Below are 25,947 nucleotides of genomic sequence, written 5' to 3'. Positions count from 1 at the left end.
CCAAATCCCAGCGCTCGCCCGTGGCCACCGGGAGCCCCCGCGACCTCTCGGACAGCGACCCCTCCCAGGAGCTGCTCCCACACCGGGACCGACCCCACCAACCCTTGGGGGAGACCCCCCCCACCTCGGTCAGCGAGTCACTGCCCACCCTCTCCGACTCCGATGTCCCCCCTGCCACCGAGGATTGTCCCTCCCTGATGGCCGACGGGATGGAATCCGACGAGGACTCGGAGCGGCCCCCCCGGGGAGCGGCCCCCCGGGCTCGGGACCCTCTGCCAGCCCCCATGAAGGACCCCTGTCCCCTCCCTGCCCAGCCTGGCATCTGCATGGTGGACCCCGAGGCGCTGCCAGCCGAGACCCTCTTGGCCCCCCGCAAGAAGGAGCCCCCCAACCCCTCCAAGCTGAAGAGGACCCTGTCCCGGGGGGGCTCCGCGCCCGCCGCCCCCCGAGCCGACCCCCCCCGCCACCCCAGCCTGGCCCCCAAAGCCAAGGCTCCCTCCAGCTCTGCCCGTGACCTCGGGGACAAAGCCAGGTCGATGCCGGGGGACAAGAAGGGACCCTCTGGAGGGGACCCCCGACCCCCCGGGACCACCCGTGGTGCCGGAGCTCGGCCACCCACGGGGGCTGGGAGGGCATCGCCGGCAGGTAAGGGCGTGGGGATGGAGTGGGGGTGTCTGGGGGGTTTGGGGACCTCTGACAGCTCTGTCCCCTCTGTGTCCTGGCAGGTAGCCGGGCTGCAGCCCCCCCGGGCCCCCCCCTCTACGTGGACCTGGCCTACCTGCCCGGCTCCTGGAGCGCCCGCACCGTGGACGAGGAATTCTTCCGGCGTGTCCGCTCCCTCTGTTACGTGGTCAGTGGGGATGATCACCTCAAGGAAGGGCTCCTCAGGTCCCTGCTGGATGCCCTGCTGGCTGCCAAGCACCACTGGGGCACTGACACCCAGGTGAGACCCCCCCCATCCCACCCACACCCCCCCACCCATCCCTGGAATCATCAAACCCCACAGCAGGATGGGGTTGGAAGGGGTCGGGAAAACCAGCAACCCCACAGGCAGGGACCCCTCCCACCCCCACGGGCAGGGACCACTCCCACGGGCAGGGACCCCCCCCAGCCCCAGGGGCTCCAAACCCCCCCCAACATTTCAGCACTTCCAGGGCTGGGGCAGCCCCAGGGGGAAATCTGGGGCTCAGCACCCTCAGAGGAAGAATTGTTCCCAAATGTTCCCACCTCAGCCCCCCCTCTGGCACTTTGAAGCCCCCCCCCCGTGTCCCAGCCCTCCAGGACTTTATCCAAAGTCTTCCCCGGAGCCCCCCCAGGCACTGGGGGTACCTCCTGGAATTATCCCCAGAGCCTTCTCCCCCCTTCCCGTTGTCCCCAGCATGCAGTGGTGTCACCCCCATGTCCCACCCTGGTGGTTTTGGTGTGCGGGGGGGGGTTGTGACAATGCCGTGGGTGTCCCCACAGGTGACCTTGATCCCCACTTTCGATTCCCTGGTGATGCACGAGTGGTACCAGGAGACCCACGAGAGGCAGCAGGAGTTGGGCATCACGGTGCTGGGCAGCAACAGCACCGTGGCCATGCAGGATGAGACCTTCCCTGCCTGCAAGGTGGAGTTCTGAGGGGGGGGGGACACACAGACACAGCACAGAGTGGCAGGGAGGGGGGGGCACACACATTTCACCCCCACCATCCCCCTCCTCCTCTCCTCCCCCCCTTCTCCCTCCCTCGGGAAAAGGGGGGGGGGGTCTGCTGGGGTTGGGGGGGTTGTGTCCCCTCTAAAGGGTGGCAGGACCCCCCCCAGACCCCCTCCTCACGCACACCCACACCAGAGCCCCCCCCCTGCTTGCTCTGCACCCACTCACCTCCTGGGGGGGGGTTGGGGACCAGTTGGGGACAGGGTGACCCAGCCCGGGGTGGGGGGGGCAGGAGGTGTCCCCCCCCCCCATCCTCCTCCAGCAGTGGTGCTGAGCTCTGCTCAATTTAACAGGGTAAACTTTGGTTGCTTTTCCTGCCCCCCCCTCTCCACCACCCCCCCAGGACCACAGGTGTGTGTGGGGGGGCAAGTCCCCTTCTTGGGGGGTCCTGGGTTACCAGGGAGGGGTCCTGTGGGGCACCAAATTTGGGGGGGGGCTGCAGCAGCTGCTCCTCCAGCACTGCAGCTATGGGGTTGGCATCATGTGTTTGTGTCCCCCCCCCCAGACACAGCCAGACCCCATGGACCCCCCCCCAAATATCTGTGTGTGTGTGTGTGTCCCATCTGCTCAGGGGGGGGGATTTGAGGGGGGGACTGAGACCTGGCAGCTCACTGCTCCCTCCCAGCTGGGGGGGCTGAGCCTGCACCCTGTTTTTAATGGGGAGGGGGGTTGTGCTGGGGAAGGCAGACCCCCCCCTCACATTGCCCCCCCCCCTTTCAGTGGTGCTGTGAGGAATCAAATGTCTCGTGCAATTTTTAAGGTGTTTTTTTTTGGAGAGCTGAGAGTGAGGGGGGGGTCGGGGTCAGGCTGGGGGTTTGGGGGTGTGTGGGGGTAGGGGGGGGGGCAGAATTTTCATCCCCCCCCCTGCAATCCCCCCCTTCCAGAGCTGGGGCAAACACTAACCTGTTTTGTAGAAGGCTCTTGCTGGTTTTTGTAATGACTTTTTAAGAAAAAAGGAAAAAAAATTAAAAAAAAAAAAAAAAAAAGGAAAAAAAAGGAAAAGAAAAAAAAGTAAAAAAAAATCCCCAAAAACCAAGAAGTGGAAAATGAAGAAACCAAACCTGTCCCGGTGGGAGGTTTATTTATCTGTGACCCCCCCCCCCGACCCCCCACCTCACCCCGGGGGGGGCTTTTACTTTGGATTGTATTGTCCTGTGTGTTTGGGGGGGGGACACTGAATGTTTCACCTTTAGTGCTTTATATAAATATATATTTTTTTTTTTTTTTTTATAGCTGGAAGCTGGGGAAGGGGGGGTCGGGGTGTGTGGGGGGGTCAGCTTTGACACCTCCCCCTTTCCCTGCCCTGCTCCCTTCTCACAGACTCCAGCACGCCCCCCCCTTCCCCCCCCCTTTTCACTCCCCATTTGGCAAATGTGTTGAAAAATGAGCATTAAAGAGAGGATAACGCCTGCCCGGCCTCCTCAGGATGTTTTTTTGGGGGGGGGAACTTGAGGGGTCCCCAGGATCGGGGGGGTGGGGGGTGGGGGGGCTGGGTGCCCCTGTGGCTGGGTTTAGGGGTGCTGTGGGGCAGCTTCCTGGGGTGGGAGAGGAGCTGGGGGGGTGTAATGGGGGGGGGGTTAGGGAAGGGTTGGGGGCTTGGGGATTGGGGGGGGGGCAGGGGATGAGTGGAGCAGCAGCGCGGCGGAGGATGGATGCGGGGTTGCCATGGCAACTGCATCCCAACCCCCCCCCGCCCCCGGCCCGCGGAGGAGGGGGCTGCGCCCGCTTGGCACGTGGGGAGGGGGGGGGCGTGGGGAGGGGGCGTTGGAGCCTCCTCCGTGCTGGGGTTGGGGTCCCTGTGTCTTGACACCCCCAGGTACCCCCTCGAACTCCCCCTCCCCCTAGCCCCCCCCCCCCCAAATCCCCCTTTCCCCAAAGCCCCCGGGTCTTGCTGCGGGGCCGTGGAGGATTTTGGGGAGGGGGCATCTCCTTGGGGGGGGGTCACTCTCCGGAGGGTCAGCTGGGACATCCAGAGCTGGGATACGGGGGGGGGTCGGGGCTGCTGTCCCCCTGAGCCCCCCCCCCATCGCGGGGGATTCTCCGGTACCGCCGTACCGGAGGGGGGGTCTTGGGGGATGGGGGGGGGCTCCTCCGGTCCCGGCGTGCCCGTGGGGATGTCTCGGGGGATGTGTGTCCCCCCCCGAACCCCTCATTGTGTCCCCCCCCCGGGGTGTGGCGGTGGCACCGCCTGGCACCGGGTGGCGAGGGGACAAAAGGGACCGGAACCGGAGCCACCGTGTGACGAACCCTCCCTGCTCCGGCGGTGACACCCCCGGGGCCGCGACCCCCTCCCGGGGGGGTCACACACACACACATCCAACCCCCCCCACCCCCAAACCACCCCCCCACAAGCCCCGCAGATGTGCCACCGCCCGGTGACAGCCAGAACCGGGCCATGAGCTCAGCGGGGTACGAGGTACCGCCTGGTACCGGCACCGGGGGCTGCAACACCCGCGTGGGGGGGGGGTTTGGGCGGGGGGGGGGGATGCGGTTGCACCGTTAGCACCGGGACCCCCGGGGAACGGAGCGCGGGGACCCCCGTGGGTGTGGGAGCCCCCGGGAGACGGCGAGAGCCGCGGGTGGGTGCGGTGAAACCCCCCCCTCCCCTCCCCTCCGCACCGCTCCCCCCCCCACATAAAAGCAGCCCCAGGGAGGGGCGCGGCCGCTTTAAAAATGCAAATCACCCCCTCCCGCGCGCGGCGCGGCGGCGGCTCAGCCAATCAGGAGCGGCGATCGCAGGTTGCGGTAACCGCTGCCGGGAGCGCTGACCAATCACGAAGCGTCTCAGCGGGAGGGGGCGGGGCTTCCCGGGCCATCCCGCCCCCGGCGCGGTCCCGGCCCGGAGCGGGCGGCGGAGCGGAGCGGAGCGGGGCGGGGGGGGCGGCGGCCCCGCAGGTGAGTGCGGCCCCGCCCGGGGAGGGGAAGGAAGGGGGGACCCCCACCCCGAGCCCCCCACTCCCCGGAGCAGCCCCCGGCCCCTCCATGCAGCCCCTTCCCCAGGGCTGGGGACCCTCCCCCCGCTGCAGCCTCGCCCCCTCCCTAATAATAATCCCGCACCGGTGCTGCCCCCTCCCCCCGCCCCCGCCTCAAAACGCCGCCGGTCCCCCCGCGCTCCCCTCCCCAAACCCCCCCCCGGGATCTCCCCCCAGCTGCAGGTGCAGCGCTCGGCGTTTTCCCTCCTTTTCCATTATTTTATCCCGGGGGGGTGCGCACCCCCCCGCAGCTCCCGCCAACCCGCTCACCCGCCCCCCGGGCATGGACCCCCCCAGCGCCCCCCCCCACCTCCATCATCATCCCCAGCCCGTGCAGGTGCAGCCGCGGGTGGGTCCGAGCCCCCCGCACCCCTGGGGGACCCACCCGTGTCCCTCGCCCCGCTGAAGGTCACGGCTGCGGGGAGGGGGGGACGCGGGGGGTCCCCGCCACAGCCCGGGGGGTGCTGATTCCTCACCCCGCACCCCTGTCCCGCCCGTGGCTCCTCCCGCCCCCTCCCCGGGGACTTTGTCCGGTGTCTGCGGCCACTCGTGACCGGCGGTGGGAGGGGGTACGGCGCGTCCTGAGCCCCCCACCCCGGGCCCCCCTCGTAGCCCTCCCTCCCCCCCCTTTCCCCCCCGCAATCCCGGGCGGGGGGGGCCCACGCTGAGCCCGCCCCACTCATGACACAGGTGGCTGAGCCTGTGCGGGGCGGGGGGGTGGCAGCGGGTTTGGGGGGGCTGCAGGGTGCCCTCACCCCCCCTTCTTTCTCCCCCAGACCCCCGGAGCGCCGAGGATGATCGGGGGGGCCCCTCGAGCCCCCCAGCAGCCCAGGGTGAGTGGGGCCCCCCCATCACACCAACCCCCCCCCCCATGCACGATTTTTTGGTTTCCTGTTTTTCTCCAGTGCGCGACTCGGGGGGGAGGAGGAGGAGAAAGAGGGGGGGGGGGGGCACAGCTTGAGGGGTCCCCCCCCAATAATGCTGGGGGGGGGGGGGGAAGCTGCTGCCGTGGGTCCCCCCCACGGTTCGGGGAGGGGGAAAGTGAAGGGGGGGGGTGTCCCGGCCGCTTCTGTGGAGGGGAAGGGGCTCCCCTGGGTGGGGAGGGGGCTGATAGGGGGGGGTGTTTGGAGGGGGGGGTTGTGGGGGGCACCGGAGCAGCCGCCGCGCAGCAGCCGCTCATTTATTATTTATCATTTAGCTGCGTATCTGGTGTCGGCCCCAGCGCAGCCTCCGCGCCCCCCCCGTCCCAAACCTCCCCCCACACCGCCCCCCCCGGGGTGCTCCACGCCGTGGGGAGGGGGCCGCGGGGGTGGGCGCGGTTTCCATGGCCACGGGGCTGCGATTTCCCGGCAAAACCGAGAAATCCCGGTGGGGGCAGGCAGGGAGGGGTACGGGGGGGTCACTGCTGAGTCCCCCCCCCCCTGCTAAGGGCTCCGTGTGTCCCCAGGGTGCCGGGAGCTGAGCTGTGGGACCCCCCCTGCTGCCATCCCCCCCCTCCAAGATGTCCTACTTCACTGAGCACTTCTGGGTAAGCTCGGGACCCCCCACCCATGGGTGCCCCCCCCCACCCCAGCCCTTTGTTGTTTTTTTTTTTGGGGGGGGGGGTGTTGTTTCCAGGGGTTATTTTGCAAAACCCAACACCCCCTTTAATGGGGAGGGGGTGAGGGGTGCTCAGAGGTCCCCGTGGGGATCCCCCTCTCAGGAGGGGGGGAATTTGGGTGGGTTTTTTGGGGGGGGAAGTTGGGTGTTTTCGGGGGGGGGGGAAGGGTGAAGCGTGGTCACTGCTTCCTGGTTCAGCTGTCAACTTCCCTGCCTCAGTTTCCCCAGATCCTGCCATGATGGTTAAGGGGGGGGGGGGGGTGGAACTGGCTGGGGGGGTTTAGGGGGCTGAGGGGGGGGGGTTTTTGGGGGGGGAGGGGCTGAAGGTGCCTCCCCCCACGCAGGGCGAGAAGAACCACGGCTTTGATGTGCTGTACCACAACATGAAGCACGGGCAGATCTCCACCAAGGAGCTGGCTGACTTTGTCCGGGAGAGGTACCCGGGGTTGGGAGAGGTACCCGGGGGGGGGGGTCAGGGAGGGTCCCTGAGACCCCCCAGGCTCCATCCCCATCCCCCCATCCCCCCCCCCAGGGCTGCCATCGAGGAGAACTACGCCAAGGCCATGGTGAAGCTGTCGAAGATGGCAACCAACGGGACCCAGCTGGGGTAAGAGGGGGGTCTAGGGGAGTACCCTCAAATTTGGGGGGACACACAGCCCCCCCATTCACCCCCCCCCATCTCTCAGGACCTTCGCGCCGCTCTGGGAGGTTTTCCGCATCTCCTCGGATAAGTTGGCTCTGTGCCACCTGGAGCTGATGAGGAAGCTCCAGGACCTCATCAAGGAGATTTCCCGCTACGGGGAGGAGCAAGGACGGGTCCACAAGAAGGTACCCAGTGTGTCTGGGTGTGTGTCTGGGGGGCCGACCTCATCCCTCCCCTTCTCACCCCCAAAACCATCCCCTTCCTCACCCCAAAACCCACCCCACATCACCCCAAAAATCACCCCTTCCTCACCCCCAAAACTACCCCACCTCACCCCAAAAAACTCACCCCAAAACCCACCCCCTCCTCACCCCAAAACCTCCCCCACCTCACCCCAAAAACCCACCACCACCTCACCCCAAAAATCACCCCAACCTTTCCCCCAAAACCCACCTCCTCCTCACCCCAAAACCTCACCCCAATCCCCCCCTGCTCCCCTTCCCTGTGTCGCCCCCAGTCCAAGGAGGAGGTGTCGGGGACCCTGGAAGCCGTTCAGCTGCTGCAGGGGGTGGCTCAGCTGCTCCCCAAATCCCGGGAAAGTTACCACAGCAAGTGCCAGGAGTACGAGCGCCTGCGCAAGGAGGGCACCAGCCAGAAGGAGCTCGACAAGGTGACCCCCAGCGTGTCCCCCTGGGGGTCCCCAACTCCCCACGGCTGCTCCCTCTTCCTCAGTGAGGGTCCTGCTCTTTGGCGATGGCCCCTGTGTCCCCCTCTGATGGTCCCCAACCCCCCATGATGATCCCTGTCCTTCCACGGTGATCCCTTCCCCTCTCCCCCATCATGGTCCCAATCCTTCTGTGTTCGTCCCTGTCCCCTTAGGATGGTCCCCAACCTCCTGTGGTGGTCCCCAACCTTCTGTGATGCTCCTTGCCCCTCCATGAAGGTCCCTGTCCCCTTCCACCCAGACAGTCCCTGTTCCTCCTTGATAGTTCCTGTTCCCCCATGGTGGTCCCTGACCCTTTATGATGGTCCCTGTCCCCCTCTGAAGGTCCCCATCCTCCTGTGATGGTCCCCAGTCTCTTGTGGTGGTCCCTGTCCCTCTATGATGGTTCCTGTCCTTCCATCATTGTCCCTGTCCCTCTCCCCCATCATGGTCCCCATCCTTCCACGGTAGTCCCTGTCCCCCTCTGATGGTCCCCATCCTCCTGTGATGCTCCTTGCCCCTCCATGGTGGTCGCTGTCCCCTGTGTCCCATCCCCGGGTGGTTCCTGTCCCCCGGGTGGTCCCTGTGTCCCCCCAGCTGTCCCCATTTTGTCCCCCAGGCAGAGCTGAAGTCCCGGAAGGCGGGGGAGGCGCTGAGGAGGGCGGTGGAGAAATACAACCTGGCCCGGGCTGACTTTGAGCAGAGGATGATGGACTCAGCCATGGTGGGTGACAGGGGGGACACAGCAGGGTGGGCAGGAGCAAGGGGGCTTCCGTGGGTGTCATTCCTTGGGGAGCACCCTTCCGTGAGGGATGTGTCATCCTGGATGAATCCCCAACCCTTGGGGGTCCCCTTCTCCTGGGGTCTTGGGGACGTTGGGGACATGTCACCCTCCTGGAGTCCCTCTCCCTGGGCATGGGCCACCCTGGCTGAGCTCTGTTCCCTGGGGATGGCACCAGCTGGGGACATGTCACCTTGGCTGAGCCACCCTGCCTGGGGACGTGCCACCCTGCCTGGGGACATGGTCACCTTGCCTGGGGACATGGTCACCTTGCCTGGGGACGTGCCACCCTGCCCAGCCCACCCTGCCCTGGAGATGTTAATCCTTGGGGACACGCTCTCCTCTTTGGGAATACCACCCCTGGGGACACGCCACCTTTCCTCAGCCCTCCTCCCTGTCCCCACACTGTCCCCTGGGGACATGGGGACATGCCACCCTCCCTAACCCCACTTTCCCCCCCATCTCAGCGTTTCCAGGAGGTGGAGGAAGCTCACCTCCGCCACATGAAGGGGCTCATCGGCTCCTACTCCCACTCCGTGGAGGACACCCACGTCCAGATCGGGCAGGTGAGGCCTTAGGGAAGTGCTGAATCTTGGGGACGTCCCCTGAGGAGCTCTCCTAGGTTTTGGTGTGGGGTTTTTTTGTTTGGTTGGTTGGTTTTTTTGCCCAGGTGCACGAAGAGTTCAAGCAGAACGTGGAGAACATCGGCACTGAGATGCTGCTGCGGAGGTTTGCTGAGAGCAAGGGCACGGGGAGGGAGCGCCCAGGTGAGGTTTGGTGGGGTCCAGCAGCACCCACACCCCCCCGGGGGTGCTCATCCTCCTGCAAGGGTGCTGGAGCCATGAGCTTGGTCCCACTCCCCATGGCAGGAGCGTTGGATTTCGATGAGTACCGGCTGGCCCCAGCACAGGAAGGCAAGTACGTCTGCACCCAGCAGCCCCCCCACCCCCCTGGGGGATTTTTGGGGTGTAAAGAGAGGATCTGGGGGTCTAGGGGGGCTGCTGACTACTTTGGCCCCTCCCTGTCCCTGCCAGGACCCAAAAGGAGCAGGAGTAAAGCTTTCCGGATCCCTGGGTTGAGCAGGAAGGAGAGGGAGAGGGATGCTGGGTAAGGGGCCACTTGTCCTGGATCCGTGTGTCCCCCATCCCTGGATCCGTGTGTCCCCCATCCCTGGATCTTCATGTCCCCCATCCCTGGATCTCCATGTCCCTCATCCCTGGATCCATGTGTCCCCCATCCCTGGATCCATGTGTCCCCCATCCCTGGATCCGTGTGTCCCCCATCCCTGGATCTTCATGACCCTGATTCTTCCATCTCCACATCACTCATCCCTGGATCTCCGTGACCTCCATCCCTGCCCCTCCATGTTCCTTACCCTTGGATCTCCGTGTCCCCTGTCCCTGGATCTCCATGTCCCCCATCCCTGGATCTCTGCATCTCTTATCCCTGCATCTCCACATCCCCTCTCCCCACCCTCCTGGACTCTCCCCCCCTCAATCTCCATTCCCTACTCCAGGACCCTAACACTCTCCCTGTCATCCCCAGGGAATCCCCGGACACCGAAGTGGTGAGTGTTGTCCCAGTCTGTCCCAGTCTGCCCCAGCCTGTCCGTGTCCCCCTGCCAGCCCTGGGGGTTGGTTTTATTTTCCTCCCCCCATCCCGGGAGGACGTGGGAGCCAACCCCACCCCGAGCACCTCCCCACAGGGCTGCCCGGAGGTGGATGAGGATGGGTTCACCGTGCGCCCCGACGCCCCCCACAGTATCCTTGTGCTGTGACCTTGGTTTTGGGGGTTTTTGGGGGTGTCCGGAGAGGGGGGAGGGTGGGTGTCAGAACACGGGGCGTTGCCTTGACCCGGGGGGGTTCAGCCGAAGTGGAGAACCACATCTGCTCCTCCAGCGACTCCGACTACGACGAGGAGGAACCCCGGAAATTTTACATCCACATCAAACCCGTGCAGCCCCGGGACGCTGGGGACAGCTCCGAGGCCACCGTGGAGCAGCTCAAGGCCACCGTGGGGAACCTCATCCTGCCCCCCAGCATCGGGGTGAGGGAGGGGGGGCACTGCAGGGGGTGGGGAGGGGTCCCCAGGGATTGTCAGCTGACCCCCCACACACCTTGTCCCCAATCTCTTGCAGGGCACCGTCAAGCGACAGTCGTCCCGTAAGTGCCACCACGGGGGGGCTCAGCACGGCTTGGGGGGGGTCTCCAGGCTCTGTGCCCCCCAGCTCAACGTCCCCTCGTGCTGCCTGTCCCCGTGTCCCCTCACACTGCGTGTCCCCATCCCTCCACAGGGCACGTGGCATCTGTGACCCCAGCCCCAAGCGAGCTAGACCCCGAGGGGACGCTAGCAGCAGGTGAGGCCATGCTGGGTCGGGGGTCCTGGGGATGTTGTGGGGGGGAGCCCTGGGGGTCCCGGGGATGTTGGTGGCAGTGGCTCTGTCCCCCCACCCCCCCAGCATGTTCCTTTCTCCCCGCAGGTGACAGTGTGGGGAGGGGGTGTCTGGCGACACAGGTGAAGAGGTACGGGACAGGGAGGGAGTGGGGTGCCACGGGGGGATGCAGCTCTGGGGGGGGTGGTCCTGAGGCTCTGTCCCTGGTGCAGTGGTCCCAGGAAAGCCCCCCCAGACTCCGTGCCCCCCGCTGCACTCTTCGGGCCCCCGCTGGAGTCGGCTTTCGAAGCAGAGGATTTCCCGGGTGAGGATTTTTTGGGAAGGGAGGAGCAGGGAGGGGGTGGGGGGACCCCGGTGTCTGAGCAGCTGCGTGTGTGTGTCCCCTCCCCCCCCAGGCAGCTCCCTGACACGGGGGTCTCCCCGCAGCCCCCCGCACCTACGTCCTGACCTCCTCCTCCTCCCCCTTCTCCTCCTCCTCCCCGGAGAACGTGGAGGACTCGGGGCTGGACTCACCCTCGCACCCTGCGCCCGGACCCTCCCCGGACTCCAGACCCTGGACCCCGCAGCCCGGAACACCGCAGAGTCCCCTCCCCAAGCGGGGCGGCCCCTCGGACCCCCCCCTTCCAGCGCCGCCCCCTCCCACCTCCCGGGACCCCGGGGCCTGGGTACCGCGGCCCCGCAGCCCCCGCCTCCCCGAGCCCCCCGGCTTCGCCGTTTTCAGCGGCCCCGGGGCCGAGGGGCTGTGGGGGGGGGGACGACGGAGGGGCGGCCCCCCGGGGGCGCAGCCGCTGCCCCAGCGGTCCGCCCCCCCCCCCGCGAAGCCCCCTCCCCAGATCCTTTCGGGGAGCCCCTGCCGTGGGGCAGACCCCGCAGCCCCGGGGGGGATCAGCCCCCCCTGCCCCGTCCTTCCTCCAACTCGGCCTCTTCCTCTTCCTCCTCCCCGGCCCCCCCCAGTGGGGGGGAGTCCTCCAGCCCCTCACCGTGGACCTGCCAAGGGTCGGGGACGAGGGGGACAGAGGGTGACACACCAGCAGCTCCCCTGCCACAGCCTGAGCCGGGTGAGTGGCTGGGGTGCAGGACCCCCCCCCCCCCCCCATCACCCTTAACGCCGTCCCCCCACCCCCCAGCTGGGTGCAGGGTCTCACCCATCTCAGCTGAGACCTTGCAAGCTCATGGCACTGGTGAGACACCGCTAGATACCCTCGGGGTGGGGGGGCATACCCTGGGGAATCTCCTCACCCCCTATTTGTTGCCCCCCCTCTCCAGATGCTCCCCCCACCACCCGCTCCAGAGCATCCCCCCGGGAGGTCCCACTCGTGGCCCCTCCTCGCCGCTCCCGTTCCAAGAGACCGGGGGCCGGGCCGGCTGCGGGCAGCAACACCGAGCTGGTGGGTGACTGGGGGGGCTCTGGGGACCCCTCCCCCATCCTACACGGCAGGGTTTGGACCCGGACCCCCCCCTGGACCCCATCTTCCTTTGCAGTCACGCTCGCTGAGCCCCTCACCCTCCTGGAGCTTCGGCCCCTCGCACTCAGCCCCCCCCAGCCTGGGCGAGAGGGGCTTCTTCACCACCTCCCAGCCGGCTCTCGGTGGGTGCCGGGAAGAGGGGGGGTGGGAGGGGGGGGGTCCCATTGGGCTCCGCTGACCCCCGTGTCCCCTGTCCCCAGGGGTGTCGCGGGGTCCCAGCCCCGTGGTGCTGGGCTCGCAGGACGCGCTGCCCGTGGCCGCCGCCTTCACCGAGTACGTGCACGCTTATTTCAAGGGACACGATGCCGACAGGTAGGGTGGGGGTCCCAGGGTGGGGTCGGGACCCTTCCTGAAGCCTGGAGGGGTACCCACTGACCCCCCTCCTTCCCTTCCCCCCCCTCCCGGTCTGTCCCCCCCCCCCGGTAGCTGCCTGGTGAAGGTGACCGGGGAGGTGACCATGTCCTTCCCCGCCGGCATCATCCGCGTCTTCAGCGGCCCCGCAGCCCCCCCCGTGCTCAGCTTTCGGCTGCTGAACGCCAGCGCCATCGAGCAGTTCCTGCCCAACGCCGAGCTGCTTTACAGGTCTGGGGACGTGGGGACATGGGGGGACACCGTGACACCCCGGGGGGGAGGAGGGGGGGAAGAGGGGAAGGGGTCTGGGCAGGCTTGGCTTCTGGGGGGGGCGATGTGGTGGTGGGGAGAGGGTATTGGGGTACAGGAGGGAGCAGGCACCCTGTGAGCTGGGGGGTGCAGCGCTGGGAGCTGGGTGTGGGGGTACAGGGGGTTCCTGGGGGGCTCCAGGAGCCTGGTGCAGAACTGGGAGCTGGGCAGGGGGGGTACAAGGGGACTCAAGCAGCCTGGGGAGAGCCCGGTGGGTGCAGGGTCAGGGAGCTGAGGACAGGGGTGTTGCTGGGCTTCCTGTGATTCTGTCGCTGTTCTGACCCCCCTCCCACCCTTTCCCCGCAGCGACCCCTCCCAGAGTGACCCCAGCACCCGGGATTTTTGGCTGAACATGGGGGCACTTACGGGGCAGCTGCAGAAACAAGCGGAGCTGAGCCCCTCCGCCTCCTACTACAACGTGGCTCTGCTCAAGTACCAGGTGAGAGCCACGTTCTTTTAGGGGGGTTGTGGGGTCAGAGGGGGTCTCCATGCCCAATCCGAGCCCTCCCTGACACCCCCACCCCCCACTCATCCCCCCATCACCCCCTCCCCTTCCCCAGTTCTCCCGCTCGGGTCCCGGGGCGGCTCCGCTCCGGCTCTGTGCCCGCTGGGACTGCGGCCCCGGGACCACCCGGGTCACGGTGCGCTACGGGTACAACGCGGGGGCTCTGGCCCCCCCCGTGCCCCTCGCCAATGTCCACGTCCTCCTGCCCGTGGATGAGCCCCTCACCAACCTGCGGCTCCAGCCCCCGGCCAGCTGGTACGGGATGGGGGGAAGGGGGAGAGTTGGGGGGGGAGAGGAGGGAAAGGGGGGGGGGAACACGCCCCGAGCTGGGAAATGGGTTTGGCAAAGTCTGGGGGGGAAAGGAAACTTTGGGATGGGTGAGACGAAGGAGTGGGGAAGGGAGAGGTGGAGCAGGGTTGGGGTTTTTTGGGTTTTTTTGTTGGTTGCTTGTTTTTTCGTTTGTTTTTGCTTTTGTTTGGTTTTGTCTTTGTTGTTTGTTTTTATTTTTGTTTTGTTTTTAGTTCATTTTTACTTTTTATTTTGTTTTTTGTTTGGGTTTTTTTTGTTTTTGCTTGGTTTTTATTTGTTTTTTTGTTTTTATTTGTTTTCATTTTGTTTTGTTTGGTTTTTGTTTGGTTTTTGTTTGTTTGTTTGTTTGGTTTTTGGGGGGGGGCTGTTCTGCTGCCTTGGGGACGTGTCCATGTCCCCCGTGTCCCCCGCAGGAACCTGGAGGAGAAGAGGCTGCTCTGGAAGCTGCTGGAGGTGCAGGGAGGTGAGGCTGCACCCGGGGGGGGCTGGGGAGCAGCAGCAGGGACCTCACAGACCCTTCCCCACCCCCCCTCTTTACTCTCCCCCTCCCCCAGGCTGTGGGCGGCTCTCAGCCAGTTGGGAGCCCCTGGGGGGGCCCAGTAAGCCCAGCCCAGTGGCCGCCCAGTTCAGCAGCGAGGGCAGCACCCTGTCCGGGGTGGAGGTGGAGCTGGCGAGCACCGGGTACAGAATGTCCCTGGTCAAGAAGAGGTTTGCTACAGGTAGGGTGGGGGGGGGGGTGCCTCGTCCCATCCCCTGGGACCCCCCGGGCACTGGGTCCCTTCCCTCCTCTCCAAGGTGCACAGGGAGGGGGGCCCTTCCCTGGGGTGCTTGAGGGCCTTTGCCCAGGAGTGCATGGGGTACACTGGGGTCCCCTCCCTGCTCCCCATGGTCCTGGGGGTCCCGGGGTCCCCTCCCTGCTCCCCATGGTCCTGGGGGTCCCCTCCCTGCAGCCCCATAATCCTGGGGGTTCCTGAGGTCCCTTCCCTGCACCCCATGGTCCCCTCCTTGCTCCCCAGGGTCCTGGGGGTCCCAGGGTCCCTTCCCTCCACCCCCCCAGTCTCACCCCCCTTCCCCCACGAGGTGATGCCCACCCACACCCCCCCTTACAGCATATGGGTGCCCCCCACCCTCCCAGCCCCCTCCTCACCCTTTCTCCTCCTCTGCAGGGATCTACCTGGCAGGGTCCTGAGCCACCTCCCCCACAGACCCCTCTGAGCCCCCCCCCGGGGCTCCCCTTTTGGTTGTGTGAAGCTGAAACACTGGATGGAGCTCGGCTGGGGAGGGGAAAGGGGGGAGGGGGATTTACCACCGGCTGGGAGCCCCCCCACCCCCCTAATCAGCCAGCCCCCCCCTCCCTGGCTGTCCCCACGCTGTCACCTGCTGCCTGGCAGTCGGTGTCCCCCCCCTCCCCGTGCTGTGAAGGGAGCAGGAGCTGCTCTTTTATTAAACACTTTAATTTTCTAATAACCCCCCCCCTTGCCTGCCTCCTGCTCTGGCGCCCATCACCGGAGCCTCGGGGCTGGGGGGTGGGGGTGGGCGGGCCAAAGGGGGGGACAGAGGGACAAAGGGGGGACGGAGGGACAAGGGGGGGACAGAGGAACAATAGGGGCACAGAGGGACAAGGGGGGGACAGAGGGACAAGGGGAGGATCCCCCAGGGATGAGCTGGCTGTGGGACAAGGGACTTGGGGAAGGGGGTTGGTCCGGGGAGGGCTGAACCTGGTGCTCCTGGGTGTGGGGACAGGGCCAGCACCCTGGGGGACCCCTTTGGGACCCCTGCACTGGGTTGGTTTGTGGATACCCCCTCCCCTCTGTCCCCCTGTCCCCCTCTCATTCAGCTCAGGTGAGAAATTTCCCAAACTTGAGCATAAAATAGCCAAATCCCACCCCGGGGGGAGGGGAGAGGGGGGGGCAGAGAGTGGGGAGGGGACTGCAGGGCTGAGATGGCCGGGGGCAAGCAGGGTGACACTGCAGGGGGTGGCAGTGGTGGCTGTGTTCCCCCTGCAGCCACTGCAATCACTGAAGCTGGTGCTGGGGGGGGGGGCTGGGGGTCCCGGTGTGGGGGGGGGCTACCCACAGGCACTGCTCTGGTGGTCCCGCAGTGCCTCGATTTTGGGGAGCAGCTCCCCAAAGGTGGGTCTGGTGCCAGGGGTGAAAGCCCAGCAGCTCAGCATCAGGGTGTAGACCTGGGGACAAGGGATGGGGACATCAGGGGAGCTGGGTGGCCCCTCAGGACACACCCACCCCACCCCCTCCTCCCCAGAGCCCTGGGCAGGGGTCTCCTCACCTCCCCGGGGCAGCCGGGTGGAGCTGGGAGCCTCTGGTTGTCCCTGAGGAGCTCCAGCAAGTGGCAGATGATCTGTGCTGGCTTCTCCGTGCCCATCATGTGGAGGAACTCCTGGGGGGGATATCACAACCCTGAGCCACCAGGGGTGACTTGAACCCAAAGGTAACAGGTCTGGGGGTGAGGAGAGCAGGATCCTTCCCCAGGGTGGGGGTCTCACCTCCGAGGGGCTCCTGCTTTTGCTGCCATAGGTGAAGAGCTCATAGAGGAGGACCCCAAAACTCCAGATGTCAGATGCCCGGGAGAAAACGTTGTCTGCCAGGGACTCGGGTGCATACCTGGGGGTGAGGGGACACTGAGCACCCCCTGTCCTCTGTGTCTCCCCCCAATCCCCCTTCCCCAGGGGTTCCCCTCACCAGAAGATGGGGCTCTGCCCGGGCTCCCTCACCACGTAGTACTCCTTGTCCTGGGGCAGCAGCTTGGCCAGCCCGAAGTCCCCAATCTTGACGTGGCTCTGGCTCTCCACTAGGATGTTCCTGCTGGCCAGGTCCCTGTGCACGCAGCGCTGCCCCCCCAGGTATTCCATGCCCTGCGTGGGAAGGAGTCCGGGATCCGGCACCACCCCCGCGGCAAAGCGGTGCCCACGGCTCCGATCCCATCCCGGGTATCCAGCAGGACCCACCCCCTCCCTTTGCCCTCCCGCCCCCTCCCCCCAACCTTGCAGATCTGCCAGGCGTAGAGGAGCAGGGTGTCCCGGTCCAAACGGGACCGGTTCTTCTGCAGGTAGTCCCGCAGGCAACCCTTGGGCAAGTATTCCATCACCAGCCGTAGCCCACGACTCCCTGCACGGACACCCGAACCAGGAGGGGATGCTGGAGCATCGCTCCCTCCCTGTTCCCTCCCTGTTCCCTCCCTGTTCCCTCCCTGCTCCCTTCCCGTTCCCCTCCCGTTCCCCGCCCGTTCCCTCCCTGCTCCCCGCCCTTTCCCCGCTCGTTCCCTTCCCCGTCCCCCTTCCCGCTCCCTTCCCATTCCCTGCCCCGTTCCCTCCCCACTCCCCGCCCACCCCCTGCCCATTCCCGGTGTCACTTCGGGCTCACCCCGGCTGGAGCAGACCCCCCGGTACCGGACGATGAACTCGTGGTGCAGGGAGTGCAGGATCTGGATTTCCCTCTGGAAATCCCGCAGCTCCTGGGCAGAATCCTGCTGCAGCCGCTTCACGGCCACCAGCTCCCCCGTGCTGTCACCCAGGGGATCGTAGCGACACAGCTCCACGCTCCCGAAATTCCCCTGCTCGGGGAGAAGTGGGATTATGCGGGGAGGGGGTCTCGGAGCACCCCCCCCAGCACCTCATTTCTCTCTTCCAGATCCCACAGGAAGCGCTTCTGAGCTTTGGGAGCCAAAGCTTCCTCCTGGGATCCGGGAAGCATTCATGCCCCAAACGGAGGTAAGAGGGGGGGGATGTAGGGAATTCATAGCAAAATCCTGGGGGGACAGGGACCTCCCCCCCCCCCCGACCTTGCCCAGCAGCGAGATGTACTTGAGGTGCCTCTCCTCGAAGTGTTGGGGGCCCTGGGAGGGGGCGAGGGGCTCGTAGCCCCAGAAGCAATTCCGCAGCCTCAGCTCGGGGGGGGAGAGGTCGGAGAGCAGCTCGTAATCTGGGGGATGGGGCAGTGAGGGATGGGGGTGGGAAGGAGCTGGGCTGCACTTTCCCCCTCCCACCACTCCCACTCCCAATCCCAGTCCCGACCGGAGCTGATGAGGCTGTTGAGGTCCCGGAGGAGGGCGCGGAAGCAGGGCCGGTGTCCAGGCTCGTAATCCATGCACTGGGCAACCAGTGTGGCCAGTTCTGGCCAGCGAGGCACCGGGAGCTGCCGCTGGCTCCGGTAAAAATCCAGTTTCTGGGGGAGAGGGAAAAGGGGAATGATCCTGTGTGTGTCCAACCCCAGCAGCAGGATGGGGCTGGAGGACAGGGAAGGGGCAGGAAGGTGGGGATGGGGCAGGAGGGTGAGGATGCAGTGGGATAGGATGGAGCAGGAGGATATGGATGGGGCAGGAGGAGTGGGATATGGGGCAGGAGGATGAGGATGGGGCAGGAAGATGGGAATGGGACAGGAAGGTGGGGATGCAGTGGGATGAGGAGTGGGGATGCAGTGGGGTGAGGAGTGTGGGGTTGCAGAGGGGTGTGGGTGCAGTGGGGGGGTGCAGCCTGACCTCCTGGGGCTGCAGCAGGCTGAGGGGCATGTTGCCCCCACTGAAGATCTCCCAGAGGGTGGCCCCAAAGCTCCACTTGTCAGCTGGCAGTGCCAGGCTCTGGGGATCCCTCAGGCACTCGGGGGCCACCCAGGGGATGCGTTCCACCAGCACTGGGACACAGACACACAGAGACCCCTCTCAGCACCCACCAGGAGGGATCCTGACACCCCCCAGCCCCCCCAGGTCACCCCAGCACTCACTGTCCTGGGCCAGGACGGTGACGCTGACCCCCGGGTCGTTGAGTTTGATGAAGGGGGGGCTGGCACTGTCCCCCTCCCGGGTCAGCAGCACCTTCTTAGCTGAGACGTTGCCATGGGTGATTTTCCTGTCCTCCTGGGGAGAGGGACCCAGGGGCTGAGTTGGGGACAGCAGGGGGGGAGCCCATGGGGACACAGGAGGGGGACACCGGGTTGGGGATGGAGAGGGGCTGAGGGACAGGGACAGGGGGGAACACTGGTATAGGGACATGGGGGAGCCAAGGGATGGGGACATGTAGAGGTGCTGCCCCTGGGCCCATGCTGGTGGCTCACCAGGTAGTTGAGGGCATAGGCCAGCTGCTTGGCCACCTGCAGCTTCCAGCTGGTGGTCACCTTGCCCTCACCTTGCTTCTTCTTCAGGTAGAGGTCCAGGGGCCCGTACCTGACATACTCCTGCACCATGATACCTGGGGGGGGTTAGAGGGTGTCAGGACCCGTGTGTGGGGCTGTGTGGGGCCCTCCTGGAGGGGGGACAAGGGGACAAGCACTCACTGTCCTTCCCCAGGCTGACACCGTGCAGCAGGACCAGGTGCTTGTGGGAGAGCTGGCTCATGATGCTGGCTGCCTCCAGGAAGGACTGGGAGGGGGAGATGGGGACTCAGGGGGGGGGGCTGTGGGGGTTACAGGAGGTTGAGCTGGGGGCTGCTGCTGCCTCACCTCGGCACAGTTCTGGTGGGTGCTGTCCATGACCTTGAGCACCACGGGGGTCTGGTGGGCCCCATCCTGCTCCTGGTCCCTCCTGATGCCTTTGTAGATGCGGGTGAAGGAGCCCTGGGCAAGGCTCTCACCCTGTGGGGAGAGGGGGGGGATGCTGGAGTTGGGGAGGGGGGAGGGAAATGTCCTGCCCCATGCCCTGACCCCCCTGATCCCCCTCCCGTACCCAGGTGAGGCTCTGGGGGTCGATCTTGTGGAACATCATCTGCGTGAGGCTGCGGTGAGGGGCAGCGGGGGAGGGGGGGGGCCGGGGGCAGCCGCTGCGGATGATCAGGAGGTTGGACCTGTCTGGGGGGGGGTTGTGTGTGAGGGGTGGGCTGTGACCTCACCCCGCCCACTCCATGATGCCACAGACCCCCCCCCCCCCTTCCCCCGTGACGTCACAGCCTGCTCTCTGATGTCACACGGTGTCCCCCCAGGTTTTGGGGTCTCACCTCTGGGCTGGGGGACACAGCAGGTGGCCAGGTGCAGGGGGGTCCCCTCAGCCTGCAGCCCCTGGTGTCTGTAGGTGTCCAGCACCTCCCGCAGGCTGCAGAACCCCTGAGACACCCCCAAGAGCCAGAACCCCCCCGCAGCATCCCGGTGGATCTGGCACTGCTTGAAGTCTGGGCCAGAGCGGGTCTGGAGGTGAGAGATGGAGGGCAGGAGGGGGGGGAGAGACCCCCCTGGAATCCCAGCCCCTCGAGGTCCCCCCAGTGTGATCTGCCTGTCCCCAGCAGGAGGGGCACCAGCCTGGGGACCAGTGACACCAGTGACCCCCCCGGCATGGTGCTGGTGGCATTGGGGGTGGCAGTGGGGTGGTGGCAGTGGGGTGGTGACAGTGGGGGTGGTGGCAGTGGGGTGGCAGTGGGGGTGGTGGCAGTGGGGTCTCACCTGGACACAGACTGTCACCAAGAAGCTGTCAAAGTCCTGGGGGCTGCGGCGCAGGAGGTAGAGCCCCGGCTGCCCCCCCGCTGCCTTCAGCTTCTTCACTGCAAACTCAGCACTGCCGGGGGGGGATGAGGGGGGGGGCTCGGTGTCACGGTCACCCTCGAGGACCCCTGTGGTCTCCCCACACTTGGGGAGCACCAGGGTGTCCCCCAGAGGTGGGACAGGGACATGTCCCCAGGGCACCAGTGGTTCCAGGGGACTCGACCCCCATCCCCTCTACTTGGGGAGCAGCAGGGGGGGCGGGGGGGTCCCAGCACCCACCTGATGGGGCCGTGGCACTGGTTCTCCAGGTCCTCCAGCAGGCGGGGGGGGGCCACCTCCCTGCAGAAGTAGTGCTGGGGGGCTGCAGTCAGGCGGTGGTACCCGTCCAGCAGAGCCACCAAGGAGCGGGCGTCCCGCAGGGAGGGGAACTCCACCTCCTGCAGGGGACAGGGGGACAGCCCTGGGACCCCCCCCAAACCCCCAGGACCCTTCACACCTCCCGGGACCCATCACCCACCCACCCCCCAACCCCCAGGACTCATCACATCCCCCAGGACCCATCACCCTCCCAACCCCGGGTCCCATCACCCCCCCCAGCTCCCGTCACCCCCCCAGCCTCCTGGACCCATAGTACCCCCCCCCAACCCCGGGACCCATCGTCCCCCCGACTCCTGGGACCCATCGTACCCCCCCCCAGCCCCTGGCTCCCATCACCCCCCCTGGGACCCATCACCTCCCCAACCCCCAAGACCCATCACCCCCCCAACCCCTGGCTGCCATCAGTCCCCCTGGGTCCCATCACCCCCCCCCCCCCCAACCCCCGGGTCCCCCCCCTGCTCACCAGCACCCTGTTGTCTGTTTTGGTGATGGTGACCACGCGGGTCTCTGCCGAGCCCCCCTCCCGGGCGCTGCTCTGCTTGATGGTGATGTCAGTGATGTCAGGGAAGTCACAGAAGTGTTGGTGGCCCTGGGGACACACGGACACACACACGCGTGTCACACCCCGGGGGGGGGCTCTGGGTCACAGCCTCAGGGAGGTGAAGGGCTCAAAATCATTGAGTCCAACCCAGCTCAGGTCCCTTCTCGGAACCTTCCCTCCACCTGGAGCTGTCCCCGTGTCTCTCCTGGAGGTGACACCGCTCTGCAGGGTGGGGTTGGACTCCAGGGTCTCCCAAGTTCCCTTCCAACCCTTCGCTTCCTAGGATTTGGTGATTCTCCCCAACCCACCCCCCCGCGGGACCCTCACCCCCCCTCACCTCAGAGCCACCGCAGCTCCAGGAGACTCCGCTCTCCCCGGCCACCTGGATGGAGATGGCGGTACCGGAACCGGGTGACCGCCCCTGGAAGTTCTCCTGGGCCCAGCTCCGGGCCAGCCGCTCCAGGTCCAGGAGGTATTTGAGCTTCAGGGCCCGCCCATCCGCCTGGCATCGAGCCAACCGTCGCAAGGAGGTTCCGAACCGGCGCCGCAACCGCTTACGGGTCAGGAAACTGCGCTGCTGGATCCAGGACCGCAGCGGTACCGGGAGGCAGGACTTGTAGCTGCCGGGAAGCAAGCGAGAGGTCAGAATGTCCCCAGGGTCACCGGGATGGCCCCGTGGCTCTTGGGACTGTCCACAGGGACATCGAGTTGTCCCCATGGGTTTTAGGATGTCCCCATGGGTGCTGGGATGTCCCCGTGGGTCCAGGCTGCCCTCGGGGACATTGAGTTGTCCCCAGGGAGACACCAGGCTTGTCCCCATGGCTGCTGGGATGTCCCCACGGGTGTCAGGCTGTCCTGAGGGGTGTGAGGCTGTCCCTAGGGTCACTGGACCGTCCCCATGGATACCAGGTTGTCCCCATGGATGCTGGCTTGTCCCCAGGGACACCAGGCTGTCCCCAAAGGTTCTGGGCTGTCCCCAGAGATGCCAAGCTGTCCCCATAGGCACCAGACTGTCCCCAGAGATGCCAGGCTGTCCCGATGGGTGCCAGGTTGTCCCCAGGGACACCGAACTGTCCCCAGAGGTGCCAGGCTGATTCCATGGATCCTGGGTTGTCCCCAGGGACACCAAACTGTCCCCAGGGGTTCAGGGCTGTCCCCCCAGCCCCCATCTCACCTGACATAGCTGAGGACCTCCTGGGGACTCCAGCTCTGCTCGTGGGCCAGGCGCAGCATGTCCAGCAGGGCCAGGCTCAGACACTGCTCCTGGCTGGGCAGGGACAGTGGCACTGCCACCCCCCCCCTGATGAAATCACTGCGGGACTGAGGAGGGGGCAAGGGTCAGGTGGGTGGGGGGTCCCTGTGCCACCCCCACCCTCCCCCCAGTTTGTGTGTGTGAGGCAGGGGTCGTGTCCCCACCCCACCCCCCCAGCTTCCAGGGTGGTCCCAGGTGAGTGGTGGGTGCTGGGGAGGGGGGTGAAAGGGAATTGGTGCACCCAGGTGAGTGCCCCCCCCCCCTGAGAAGCCACATGAGACCCCAGGGGTGTCCCCGGGTGTTGGGGACAGGGACAGAGCTCACCTGGGCAAAGAGGTAATCGAGGACCTGACAGTCCAGGATGGGGCTGGCCTGGTCATTGGGCAACTGGAAACGGTGGGACCGGACCAGTCCACACCAGTTGGGGAAGAAGAACCTGATGGGGAGGGTCCCGCACAGCCCCTGTCAGCCACCAGGCTGGCTTGGGGACAGCGGTGGTGACAGTGGCAGTGGCAGTGGGGGGCTGTACCTGATCCTGTAGAGCAGCACCTGGGGGTGGGTGTCCGGGGTGAAGAGGTGGCTGGGGGGGAACCAGCAGCTGAGATCCTCGGTGGCCAGGGCGAAGAGAGGGTGACAGATGGGTGACACCCCTGGGGACACAGCTGTCAGCTGGCCCAGATGGGCATGGCCACCACCCTGAGACCATGGCTACCACCCCGAGCCCATGGCTACAACCCCGAAGCCCATGGCCACCGCCCTGAGACCATGGCCACTAAACCAAGCTCATGGCCACCACCTCAAGCCCATGGCTAGTAGTACCCCGAGACCATGGCCACTGCCCCAAGACTGTGGCCAATAGTCCCCTGAGCCCATGGCCACCTCCCTGAGCCCATGGCCACCACCCCAAGCCCCCCGGGGGTGCCACTGCTCACCACAGGCTTTGGCAGCGTGGACACAGAGCTCCTCGGCCGTGTACTCCCCGAAGGTGAAGGTGAGGAGGGTGGGGGTGTCCGGGGGGTGCTGGGGGGGGGCTGCCGGGTGGTACAGGAGCACCTGGAGGCTGGGAGCCTCGGCAGAGGAGAGGCTGCAGGAACGCTCCCGGATCAGCGGCGTCTCCTCGCCCAGCGGGGCCATGCTGGGGGCTGCCGGGATAAAAGAGAGGGGGGGGAGGGTTTGTTTGCACCTTTTTGTGTCCCCCCCTCCTCCCCACTGGGAGCCCCACCAGGGGCACCTTCCCCTGCAGCATTACCCCGGCGGGGGGCAGGGAAGGATGGAGGGGAAACTGAGGCACGGTTCTTGGGGGCACATGAATGAGAAAAAAAAAAACCTTCCTCCTCCTCCCCCCCCCCCGCCTGTTTCTGCTCATCAGCACCGTGTCCCCGAACCCCCCAACCACCACCCCCAGCCCCAGATAGAGGGGGGGACTTGGCTCTATTCCCAGGGTTTGGTACCTGCAGCGGTGTGCTCCGGGCTGGGGGAGCGGGACCCCCCCTCCCCGCAGGGCTGTGCCCCCACCTCGGGGTGCTTGGGCTGCGTAGGAGAGAAGAAAAAAAAAAAAAAGTCCCCAGGATGAGTTTCTTGACTTCCTTCCTGCCCCCGCGGCTTCCTGGCCGGGGGAGGGGGACAGAAAGGAGCCCCCCCAGGGTGCACGGAGCGGCCGGGGGGACACACAGGGACCCCCAGCTCCACACTTGGCACTGGGCACCCCATGGGCACCCCAAGGCACGCGGTGGTCCCGGGCTGGTGGGTGATGCTCTAACAGGACGTGCCAGCACCCCCCCGCGACGTGGGGTGAGGGTCTGGGTGCTGCCTGCACCCCCCCGGCACCCACCCTGCCTCAGCCCCTTCACCCTCGGGTGCCACCAGTGTCACCGGGGCTGCCGTGAGGCTTGGAGTGTGCTGGTGCCCGGTGTCACACGGTGTCACACGCGCCTGCTGTAGGATGTCACCCGGCCCCGCACCTCTCCTTTTTTCTTTTTTTTTTTTTTTGCTTTTCTGCTCTCCCCAGCTCGGTGAGGAGGTAAAGGGGGGGGGGGAACGCAGCACAGGGAGGTCCTGCCCACCTTGTCCCTAGGGACAGACATTGGGGTCCCCAAGGCCCTTCCTCTTCCCCGTGGTGATGCCCAGGAGGGGACAATGACCTCTTTGTGGCTCTGTCCCCCCCACTTCGGGCGGCTCTTTTCCCAGGCTCATCCCGGAGGTCGCGAGCAGGTTGAGGAAAGCCCCGGGGGCCCAAAACCTGTCCGGGGGCTGGACGAGCTCAGGAGGTGTTTGCAGCCCGGAATGAGGAAGCCCGGGCCAGCCCCGTGCCCGCTGCCACGTCTCCCAAGCCCAGCACCCATCCCACCCCCCGGGGGCAGCGGGGGGGGGGGGCACGGGGAAGGGTGGGGGATGTGTGTGTGTGTCCCCGGGAATCGCCGGCATCGGGGCTGATGGATGGCACCCCCGACGGCTCCGTCCCCACCCCCAAGGGTCCCCCCGAAAAGCTGCGGGGAGCGGAGACCCCAAACCGCGGCCCCGCCCGCCCCCTCGACGCCCACCGGGGGGACTTCGCTGCGGCCACCCGGGACCCACTGGGCTACCCACCACCCTATAAAGGGACCCCCCGACACCCCACCACCCCCCATCTCTCCATCTCCCCCATCCTGAGCTCCGGGTCCTGCTGCAGGCAGCTGCCCGCCCTCCAGTTGCTTTTTCTGGGTAAAGGTTTGACTCGAGTTGATTTTGTCCCGGCCTGGGCTGGGGAAAAGTTTGGCTCCGGAGGCGGCTTTGCCCCTCCCTGCTGGCGCTGGTTGGGCGAGGATCTCCCTCCCATTCCTAGGAGTCGGGGAGCGGTTCCCGGAGCGCTCTGGGAGCTGCTGGACCAGGAGCTGCTGCTCTCTGGTCCCAACTGGGAGGTACTGGGGGACACCTCACTGTCGTCCCCCCCCTCTCCTGGGGTGGGCTTTGGGGAACAACAGCCCAACAGTTCCCGAGGGTGGGGTGGGATGGGATGGGATGGGATGGGATGGGATGGGATGGGATGGGATGGGATGGGGGGATCTCCACTCTCCCGCACATCAGATGTGGGGCAATAACTGCAGCGGTTTTTTTTCTCCTTTTCCAGCTTCGCCGCTCTCGGATCCACCGGTACCGGCGGGTCCTGGTCCAGCCGCGTGTGCAGTGTCCCCGTTCCGTGTCCCCCTGCCCTGTCCTTAATCTTTGTCCCCTTGCCTCCTCTCTCTGCTCCATCCCTCATCCCTGTGCTACATCCCTGTCCCCGTCCCGTGTCCCCATCCTCCCGCAGGTCTTGTGTGTCCCCCCAACCCCAGCCACCGCCCTGGCCTCGGCGGGGAGCCCGGGGGGGAGCCCGGGGGGGAGCCAGGAGCATCTCACCTTCAGCCTCTGGGATTACGGGGTTTTCGGGCTGATGCTCCTCATCTCCACCGCCATCGGGCTCTTCCACGGCTTGGCCAAAGGCGGCCAAAAAACCTCGGATGATTTTTTCACGGGGGGGAGGCAGATGTCGGCGCTGCCCGTGGGGCTCTCGCTCTCTGCCAGTTTCATGTCAGCCATCCAGGTTCTGGGGGTCCCGGCCGAGGCGTACCGGTACGGCTCCAAATTCCTCTGGATGTGCCTGGGGCAGCTCCTCA

At 66.3% G+C, this 25,947-nt stretch overlaps 3 protein-coding genes across 5 annotated transcripts; 2 read left to right on the top strand and 1 right to left on the bottom strand.

Moving 5' to 3' along the window:
- Positions 1-6: 6 nt before the first annotated feature.
- On the top strand, positions 7-2,496 carry MAP1S (microtubule associated protein 1S). Its single transcript, XM_030468473.1, has 3 exons — positions 7-645; positions 726-943; positions 1,465-2,496. The coding sequence occupies exons 1-3, from the start codon at positions 198-200 to the stop codon at positions 1,618-1,620; spliced, it is 822 nt and encodes a 273-aa protein (XP_030324333.1). The 5' UTR covers positions 7-197; the 3' UTR covers positions 1,621-2,496.
- Positions 2,497-5,481: 2,985 nt separating this feature from the next.
- FCHO1 (FCH and mu domain containing endocytic adaptor 1) lies at positions 5,482-15,173 on the top strand. 2 transcript variants are annotated; one of them, XM_030468474.1, is made up of 27 exons: positions 5,482-5,500; positions 6,097-6,195; positions 6,611-6,702; positions 6,799-6,873; positions 6,953-7,094; positions 7,427-7,579; positions 8,232-8,336; positions 8,861-8,959; positions 9,064-9,160; positions 9,263-9,307; positions 9,428-9,500; positions 9,939-9,960; positions 10,099-10,153; positions 10,261-10,439; positions 10,531-10,555; positions 10,687-10,749; positions 10,873-10,915; positions 11,740-11,843; positions 12,052-12,173; positions 12,268-12,373; positions 12,452-12,563; positions 12,678-12,833; positions 13,218-13,350; positions 13,472-13,671; positions 14,139-14,188; positions 14,280-14,433; positions 14,892-15,173. In XM_030468474.1, the coding sequence occupies exons 2-27, from the start codon at positions 6,169-6,171 to the stop codon at positions 14,938-14,940; spliced, it is 2,481 nt and encodes an 826-aa protein (XP_030324334.1). In that variant the 5' UTR covers positions 5,482-5,500; positions 6,097-6,168; the 3' UTR covers positions 14,941-15,173. The 2 variants fall into 2 exon arrangements, with proteins under 2 accessions (XP_030324334.1, XP_030324335.1); XM_030468475.1 differs by having other exon boundaries at positions 14,280-14,444.
- A 142-nt stretch (positions 15,174-15,315) lies between these two features.
- JAK3 (Janus kinase 3) lies at positions 15,316-25,941 on the bottom strand. 2 transcript variants are annotated; one of them, XM_030468488.1, is made up of 25 exons: positions 25,691-25,941; positions 23,767-23,845; positions 23,248-23,457; positions 22,845-22,965; positions 22,640-22,751; positions 22,238-22,383; positions 21,401-21,683; positions 20,986-21,111; positions 20,424-20,581; positions 20,106-20,217; positions 19,667-19,853; positions 19,399-19,520; positions 19,176-19,307; positions 19,011-19,095; positions 18,792-18,925; positions 18,462-18,594; positions 18,220-18,371; positions 17,756-17,906; positions 17,524-17,663; positions 17,106-17,295; positions 16,726-16,850; positions 16,425-16,597; positions 16,229-16,346; positions 16,012-16,122; positions 15,316-15,910 (listed from the first exon to the last, which is right to left on the bottom strand). In XM_030468488.1, the coding sequence occupies exons 3-25, from the start codon at positions 23,447-23,449 to the stop codon at positions 15,794-15,796; spliced, it is 3,330 nt and encodes a 1,109-aa protein (XP_030324348.1). In that variant the 5' UTR covers positions 23,450-23,457; positions 23,767-23,845; positions 25,691-25,941; the 3' UTR covers positions 15,316-15,793. The 2 variants fall into 2 exon arrangements, with proteins under 2 accessions (XP_030324348.1, XP_030324349.1); XM_030468489.1 differs by lacking the exon at positions 18,220-18,371 and having other exon boundaries at positions 17,546-17,663.
- Positions 25,942-25,947: the final 6 nt, after the last annotated feature.

The sequence above is a fragment of the Calypte anna genome, unplaced genomic scaffold (assembly GCF_003957555.1).
Source record: "Calypte anna isolate BGI_N300 unplaced genomic scaffold, bCalAnn1_v1.p scaffold_143_arrow_ctg1, whole genome shotgun sequence".
Taxonomy (NCBI): domain Eukaryota; kingdom Metazoa; phylum Chordata; class Aves; order Apodiformes; family Trochilidae; genus Calypte; species Calypte anna.
The sequence above is the reverse complement of the archived record's forward strand: the minus strand, read 5'-3'. Positions and strand labels throughout refer to the sequence as shown.